The 8,910-nt window shown below is 40.0% G+C and overlaps 1 protein-coding gene across 10 annotated transcripts in view; it reads right to left on the bottom strand.

The window, feature by feature from the left end:
- Positions 1-100: 100 nt before the first annotated feature.
- The window catches only part of ctnnd1 (catenin (cadherin-associated protein), delta 1), a 53,633-nt gene continuing 44,823 nt past the window's right edge, over positions 101-8,910 (bottom strand). For 5 of the 10 annotated variants that reach the window (XM_057844180.1, XM_057844171.1, XM_057844172.1 and 2 more), the window contains 10 exons: positions 6,181-6,198; positions 5,896-5,964; positions 5,627-5,754; positions 4,984-5,134; positions 4,685-4,880; positions 4,412-4,605; positions 4,124-4,171; positions 3,900-3,982; positions 2,162-2,216; positions 101-1,883 (listed from right to left, as the gene is read on the bottom strand). In XM_057844180.1, coding sequence (XP_057700163.1) covers positions 1,828-1,883; positions 2,162-2,216; positions 3,900-3,982; positions 4,124-4,171; positions 4,412-4,605; positions 4,685-4,880; positions 4,984-5,134; positions 5,627-5,754; positions 5,896-5,964; positions 6,181-6,198 — 998 coding nt within the window. In that variant the 3' untranslated portion in view covers positions 101-1,827. Of the gene's footprint in view, positions 1,884-1,955; positions 2,052-2,108; positions 2,217-3,899; positions 3,983-4,123; positions 4,172-4,411; positions 4,606-4,684; positions 4,881-4,983; positions 5,135-5,626; positions 5,755-5,895; positions 5,965-6,180; positions 6,199-8,910 lie in introns of those variants that run through there. The other 5 variants (XM_057844177.1, XM_057844176.1, XM_057844178.1 and 2 more) reach the window with 5 other exon arrangements.

The raw sequence follows: 8,910 nt of genomic DNA, 5'->3' as shown, positions 1-8,910 counted from the left end.
CCGGGACATCTTCATTCAACGACAGCCACGCCAATTAAAATGAATTTAATGTCTATCACTGTCAGTGGTGGTGAATGATTTAAAATGAGTGTCAAATAACGCAGGCTGAAAAATCTTTTATTAAAAACAATATTGCTAGTTACATAATTCATTCATAATGAGAATGTGCAACTGTAAGAGCCAAGGCAGAGATACTAAAGTGTAGTCCATCAGTTTTCAACCTTAAAATTCCATGAGCACATGTAGTGTGGAGCTTTAAGCTTCTAATTAAGACAAGTTTTCAATCTAACAAAAACAGATTGCATAAGCGTTCACCCAGAGCACCCAGAACAATTAAACCCAAATCAATATTTAAAAAGAAACCTTAAAATTGACAAATATTCTCTTGTGTGTATAGATTATCTATATATATATATATCATATATATGTGCTTTTTGTATTTTTAACTGACAATGTAAGGTGTATGCCTTCCTAGACAAACCAACAAAATCCCATGCAATTTGCATTTTTTTTTTAAGTCAGTCCACATTTCAAGGCAACTTGAAAATTAGGCAGTTGGCATGAAAAACTAAAGCAAAGGGGAAAAAACATCACCTTGTGCTTTTTTTTCTTTGAATTATCTACAATCTTACTTTGCACTAGTGTGTTGTTCTTTACAGAATAACAACAGAACTAGAGAATGTGGGCAAAAACTACAACTTTATCCCATGTGCTGTTCTGTAGACTTAAAAGGTATGTAGACTCCGTGGCGCACATATACAGAGCACAAGTTTTTGTTTTCAAAGAAATAATCGATGCTTACTTATTAACAGATGTATTCCATTAACTCATAAAACTCCAGCAATCATATAGTGACACGATGATTGACTAGCCACATTATGGTTCGACACGCCCATCATACCTGTCCTGAGTAATCAAGGCACTCCAGTTGGCCCACACAAAGACTTAAAAACAGTTCTGCATTACACATTCAGAATATGGACTTTCAAATAGATGAAAATGCCTCTGCTGAATCACAAATGTAAGGAATTTGCTGTAAATAGCACGATTTATCAGATATCACAGGTAAAGATGGTTCTTATTGAATAAATCGTTGGGTACCCCAAATTTAAAAAGGACATCCCTTTTATATTGATATAAAATACAGAAATTGCAGCATGCCCATGCACCATGTGATGGGCTTTCACAAGGACAAACGTACTAAAAGCAGATGATGGATTATCTCTGTTAACAGGAGAATTAAGTAATGGCAGTTGTAGCAACGGCATAGTCATTTGGCACATGTACATGTCATACAGCACAAAGCAAAAAACAGGAACAACCACTACAAAACAGGAATCCATGTATCAGAGTCAATCAATTAAGTTTCGCAATGTTAACAGATCTTTCTGTAGTCATGACCCTTTAAAGGGGAGTTACACAACCCCTCGATTTCTTTTAAACATCCATGTACAATTTCCCCCATTTCATGTTCTGATCCCAACTTTCAGAACTTAAATGGAGTATTAGTGTTTTCCAGGAAAGTCGTAGTGTAGTTAAGCTGTCTGCTATGTATGGTACAAAGGTCTTTGTCAGACTATACGTTTCTTCTTGTTTTGTAGTTTAAGGGACTTGGTGCGCTAAAAGTGGTCAAAGTGTCACAATCTTGCTGTCATAGAGCCATATCGCTTATCCAGTTTTTAATGGGATGTCTTGGCTTGTCAGCTGCTAAAGGAGGAATGTCACCAAGAGGGAAAATGTGCTCCAAAAGCATGAGGAGGACAAGGAAGAGTAGGAAAATGGTCATGTGGTTTGTCCCATTTGTAGTGTTCTGGTCCCTTTGTCAATTTAACAGGGGCAGCGGGTGGGAAGATGTTGTTTTGTGATGCACACAATCAGTTTTTCTGTAAGAAAAAAGGTGCCAGAATTAAATCAAAAGATCAGAGAGAATCATAACAATTCAAAGCATACATTACATAAAACAAGTCTTTCATGCAACCGCTGACAACCATGCCACAAAATTCTTGACAATTTTCAAGAACACTGTTACTACCGTACTGTACAATGGAAGCCTGTTGGTGACATGATGGGGAAAAATTAAGGCCATGCAATGAGTTGAACGCAACTACCTGTGAGACAAACATACCATGCGCTGGCATGCACTTAATGGGTGTAGCCTAACCATCATAAGAATCCATTAGAGGCAAGGAAGCCTGCCTCTCCCCAAAACTCACTCCCTGGGAGATAGAAAAAAAAAAAAAAGAAGGAACGTGTAATGAAGAAAAAGCCACAAAGAAAATAAGTGGCAGAAAGGAACAGAGTGAAAGAAAGGAGCAAAAACAATAATACACTGTATTGCATTAGTTGTTGGCTGGAAAAACATGTTAAAGTAAGGAATGGAGGTTTAGTTGTTTTATGTACTATGTATACTAAAGAAATACAGATATCAGAAATGGAAAAAGGAGTTACAAAATGTTATTTTGATTGTAATTCATGTAGCGGATTAAATAATGGCAGTGAGAAATGCGCTAGAGAAATATAAAACAAGCGCTCCATGAAGACATGCAAGGGCATGCTTTCTGTGGGCGTGTGAGAGCGCATGCCTCATCTTCTCCCAGTAAAGTTTACCCCGCTAATGAGGGAACTGGCTTGTGCATCATGCACAAATATGCACACTCAAAGGAAAGGTCACAATATTATTTCATGGCTCCAAATAGCTATCAAGTGGATGTGATTCTTTTGAAATGAGTCAATTCCTAAAGTTCAATTGTGTGATATTAAAGGGTCCTAAATTCAAAACTATGGCATTTACTGTATGGTGACAAACAAACGGAACTTTTTTTTCTGACAGTGTACAGTTTTGCAATGTCTGCTAATGCAGAACACTCAAATACACTACTCTATTCCGTCCACTTCATTAGGAAATACATGGCTAGAATTTATTGTTGAGACCTCCCACAAGTTACTTTGTTCCTGTCATGAGAGAGTGTTGAAATTGTTGAATACCATTCATGGGCCTTAAAAGGGTGGAGATCATGCGTCATTATGCCCCTTTCCCACTGGAACTAGTGGGTCAACGCGCGTTTTTTCTAAGCCGATGCAACCTACTGGCAATTGGCATTTGGCACCTTTCCAATTGACAAAAAAAAGCAGTCTTTTTTTTTTTTCACCCGTCTAACCCCCACCCCTCCTCAGCCGTGCATAAGGTTACGTGACGTCACCACGCTAAGATACGCGTCGACAAGTGCAACCGAATTCATTCAGTTCAAGGAAGTAAACAATGCAGAGCAAAATGGAAGCCTCCTTTCATTTAGTGTTCTGTTTTCATGCTTTTTACTGCCCTCAAAATGGTCGAAATGCAACAAAGGATCAACACTCTGCTTGTGCTGAGGCAACATAGGCGACTTGAGTTCTTCTTCTTCTACTAGCTTTGTTGTGAGCCTCGACGTAACTACGGTTGTGGGGCGTGTTAAGAGGGAGGCGACTGGCACGTTGTCATGACGCATCACGTAAGCGCCTACGTCACCACGTAGGTTAGGGTGTTGATTGTTGACCCGGGGTTTTGCTTTCACACTGCAGGACGATCAGAGCCGAGGTGATTTTAATGCGGGTCGCTTGGCGGGTTGATTGACACGGGTTGAGGCGGGTCACTACACCTTTCCCACTGCCACCAAAAGCCGATTGTTAGTGGGTTGACATGGGTTTTTTGGCCAGTGGGAAAGGAGTATTATTGACTCCAACAGTATTTTAAGATTATACCTCAAAGTTAATTGACTGCCGTTAAAACTGCAATCATGCAATTAATGCATGCTGAGCACAGTAAACTCCTGCATCAAATTACTGCAACTTCCAAACTTTTCACTGTAATATTTTATTACTTAGGCAGAAAGTAAATTATTTTGAAATTAAGGGCATTTTACCTGTACTGCATTTTTATCATCAGGTTCGAGTGTGTTATCCAAAGTGTTCCTTCTCCCTTGCTGGTCCAGTGTGGAGTAGGCATCTAATGAAAGTAGCAAATTCAAACCAGCAGTATGAGTGTACTTGTCATGAATGCTATAATGGTGAAACCACTGGTTAGATAAATGTACATCAGCATGATACCAAAATACATGAAAATGGTTTGTGTAAATACAGCACTCACCTGGGCCCATGTCATTCATTGGAATCATTTCACGTTCACCTTTACCACCTAGCCAAAGACAAAAGCAATAAGCACTGTAGCTTTATAAACTCACAAGGCTTCAGTTCTTCGTGAGGCATAGCCATAATATGATGGCAAAGATAAAAACATAGGTGGTGTGTGTTATATTTAATTGGAAGTGTAAGTAAATGCATTGAAACAACAATAGATGTGTGTATTTCAAATAGTTTCAGTTTATACGTCAACTAAAAAGAAGACTGAGGGAGTCCCATTATAAGTGGTACGGACCTCTGTCTATAAGCGGCAGCGTGCTGTCCTCATATCCTCCATTGGTCCTAGTGTTGTTGCTGGGAGGGTTTAGGTTGACCATGAAATCTGTCTTTTTCCATCCATCCTTTTCCAAAGTGCGGCGCAGCTCCTTGTAGCCCCATACAGTCTGCAATACGAGCCCAGCCCCACGCACTTCCCTCTCTGAACGATTACTGGTGATGCCAGAGTAAGACAGCAAAATATATCAGAGACATGATTTCCTACTTGCCACAATTCCTTAAAGACACTTACCCATCTTTGTTAATGAGGACCAGCCTCTCAATTCCTTGTGAGGCTCTGAGAGTCTTTGCAGCTTCCAAGCTAGAGCCCAACACCTCTTGGAGTGTGCTCAACACTGACACTACTGTTGCTTCTGACAGCGCTCGCACGGGCTGACTCTGACCACCACCGGGAAGGTTGGCTACTAGGTGAGGCACTGCGTGTTTACCTGACAACATACAAGCAGAACAGCAAAACTTTGTGTTTATACTCTGTCTTTTAAGTTTAACTGAAAAGAATAGCTTTCTCAAGCAGGGAGCTATAAGGCTTACCCAATAGATCTCTGTTACGGGCATCAATGGCAAGGTTGCGAAGTGCTCCCGACATCGCTCGAACCACTCTGTCATTGCCGTGGGCCAGTAGTTCAGTCATCATGGGCAGACCCTTCTCTTGACGTAGCACGGCACGGATGTAACGGCCATACTGCACAAACACAGATATATTTTCTTTGCAAAACATGTGCGAGTATGTTACAGTAAGGATATGAGCTATTCCTTAAAGTACTATATCATACTACAATTGATGAGTGTGTGTGATACACATGTTATTTGTATTCCCAAATGGTAAATTATATGGCATAAACACAAATATTAACTACAGTACTTAATTATGATTGAGAGTATCGTCATTACACAAAAAGACCTGATATACAGTATAACGTTAGGCTACAAATGACTTGATGATCAAATCAGGTTTTGCAAAAACTTTGTTGAAAAACTACCACAATTTATTAACCATTTTCGACATCCTACTGTCTTGTAGTGGACACATGGAATTCTCGTACTTCATAAACATCCTTGGCTACTTGCTTATATACGTAATTTCAAGGAAGGCGATGTTCACAACTAATTCAGAATTTTTTTTATATTTTTGTTGGCAGTTACATGAGATGAGGTGTTTGTTGAAAGTAAGTACCGTCCAACGTCCAGCACACAAATTCTGAACAGCTCCTGCTGAGGCCTCCAACACGGTGGGGTTCTTCGACTCCTTGAGCAGAGAGGTATAGATGCGGACCACCTCTGGTTGGAACAACAGCTCATAGCCTACAGTGTAGGAGGTGGGGGGTAGTAAGCATGTAAAGAGATGGGAAACAAGAGTGAATCAGAGAGGAATACAGGACAACAGAACTATTGCATAAAGGTTAACAACAACAAATTAACATTGGTGATTAAAACTGCAGTTACCTTTAGCAGGCGTGGTCCTCTTTGGAATGTCTATTGTGTCTGCAGCTGCATCGTCCTCATCTTTTTTTCCTGGAACAGACATTGAAGTTACAGACCATTAAAGCAATATATGACCCTTGTATTCATTCATTGTTAGCAAATTGTACGTTTTTTTGGAAATACATTATTTGCATGTTAGTAAGAGGAAAACTACCATCTGTTAACTACCGCTACTTCTATTTCTATTGCTACAGTGACTACTATGACTAGCAGAGAAGCAGAGTTACACCACATTGAGGAGCTTACCTCTGGAAAACCACTCATCTGAGCCCAGCGCCGAAAGGGAGAGAAAAGGTGGAGAGGATCAGAGGAGGTAGAAAAGGAGGACTGATGAACAGAAAACATTTAGGCAAAGGGAAAGATCCATAATTTATGATACCAAGTTGACACCTGCCCAGCAGCCATGAACTCACACATGAGATTTGGCAGCATAACATGCCAGACATGAAGACTGAAGCAATGGAAGGACAATAAAGTGTTTTAAACACTATTATACTGAATGAAGATACTTTGCTATATGTAAACATTTAGTATGTGTCAAGTTCATATGTATGTGTCCAACAACACGATGTATACATAGTGCTCTAACTGGAAAGGACATTTGCATCTTTCAAGTAATATATGTCCCAAATCATAAATGAAAAATCAAATTTTATAACATGAATTTACAATACTTTACTTGAGTGGGAATTTTAACAAGTGAAACAAACAAAAAACTAAGAAAAAGGCAATGTCATCTGCCAAAATACATGATTTAACAGAGCTTACTGTATATAAAGATATTTTGTTCGTTATTTAGCATGTTTAAATTCAGTCCTTGTCCAGTACTTCTATACTATAATGGCACTCTGAGAATTAGCAGAGTGCCTGGGAAAATTTTCAGGTTACGAGACTACTTCCAGAACCAATTAATGTCCTAAGTAGAGGTACCAGTGGTACCGTACCACCAGAGGTTGCGCTAGACTTTTTCGTTGTCTGTCATTTTGACTGACAGGGTCATAAAAATCCGGTCATAATCTATAGTATTTAGTTTTCATTCATCTTTAATTAATATTCTGTCCGAACAAGCTTAACAGAGAATCCACACCGCGCCATCACACATCAAGTAGCTGTGCGTCATTAGCGCCTAGCTTGCCTTAAACACGGCTTTTTAGGAAGGGTCGGACTTGACAAGTCATTAAAAAAAAAAAAAAAAAAAATGGGTTTGAGGATAAGCCTGAGAATGATCGGTTTTCTCTCTGCTCCATAAAAGCAATATTTCAACATTGCTTACACGGCCGAGAGTCGGGGCAAACTGCTCGGATGTGTGTGTGACATGCACGAACAGTGCGTGCATGCTATCGATCCATATACTTTGAATATAAACCTGTACAGGGATTATTTATGCCTGTTATCTGTGTCCTCTTTTTAATAAGCAAAATATGATATCCCTGGAATAACGGATGACAGCCAGCATGTGTGATTGTATGGTCATTTGTTTTGATGCTTCTGCGCATGCGGGTCGTCTTGCTCAGCGCATGTCGGACTGCGAATTGGTGCGCAGATATGACAAAAAATCGGATTCGTGCATTAAGACCTGTAGTATGAACGTAGCCACAGGCTTGTTGCTGTTAAAAAGAGGACACAAATAACAGGCATAAATAATCCCCGTTTAGTCTTATATTCAAAGTATATGGATCGATAGCATGCACGCACTGTTCGTGCATGTCACACACACATACGGGCAGTTTGCCCCGACTCTCGGCCGTGTAAGCAATGTTGAAATATTGCTTATATGGAGCAGAGAGAAAACCGATCATTCTCAGGCTTATCCTCAAACCTATTTTTATTTTTTTATGACTGTTGTCAAGTCAGGCCCTTCCTAAAAAGCCGTGTTCAAGGCAAGCTAGGCGCTAATAACGCACTGCTGCATCGCTACCGTAGCTACCGTACCATACCGTCTCTCACTTTTTGATGACGTAATTGCTGCATTAAATCCGATTTGCAGGACTGGACAGTACAGACCGCCGCGACAGTCTGGAAAAATGTGGCCCAGATCGGATTTAGACCACATACGAAAGTGACCCAGATCGGATTTGAAATGGTCCTGTTCTATGCGACTTGTCACGTTCAGACCGTCAAGTTAATGCCTCACTCGAGTCGGAAAAACACGAAAAAATCGGATTCATGCATTAAGACCTGTAGTATGAACGTAGCCTTAGTTCGGACGCTCAGTTGCCTTGACATTTTTCCGAGTAAGGCCAACGACGTCATGCATCAAGAGAGACAATAGCTAATTAATATGCTCACTCGCCACCCTGTGGTCTGGGGTGTGAATTGCAACCTGTCAAAATGACGGATGGACTTCAGTTTTTTCCGTCACCGTTTAAAAAAACGGTCAACGACGGAAAATATTTGGTTAACGCGACCCCTGCGTACCACTATATTAATATTGACATTAAGTGCTTTTAATTTTTGCACAATTTGATTACGGCTTAAATAGAGCAAAATAGGGGAGAAAGTTATCTAAATTATGAGACTTTTTTTTTTTGATACAGCAACATGCCAAATTGCATGTCGTCTCATTGGCTTAGAGGAACCACAACACCTTTACAAAGAATGAGAAAGGGAAGTCAGTGTAGGAAAAATAAATCAATGCTCTCAATGAAACACAAACAGAGCTTCTGGATTGGATGACCTCTCTCTTACATTCTCAACATTCCTGTACAAACTTATAGTTTTGTTTGGGTGGAAGTGTGTCCCAAATGGCTGAGACTCACTTGTCAAGAGCGACAATATGGAAGTTTGCCCCTAAACTGAAGGGATGGATTAAATCTCTCAGTATGATCCTTTTCATAACTTTCAGGTCAGAGATTTTATTATTAAAGATTCATCTTTGCTTGCTAATATCAATGTCACACAAATAGAGAAGTCAAGCCATTAGAAACTTGTATGCCAGTCTGAGAGATTGCTCAGGTTGAGGCAATCAGTCGCTGA

The sequence above is a fragment of the Corythoichthys intestinalis genome, chromosome 8 (assembly GCF_030265065.1).
Source record: "Corythoichthys intestinalis isolate RoL2023-P3 chromosome 8, ASM3026506v1, whole genome shotgun sequence".
Taxonomy (NCBI): domain Eukaryota; kingdom Metazoa; phylum Chordata; class Actinopteri; order Syngnathiformes; family Syngnathidae; genus Corythoichthys; species Corythoichthys intestinalis.
Note: the sequence above shows the minus strand (reverse complement) of the source record. Positions and strands in the feature narration are given on the sequence as shown.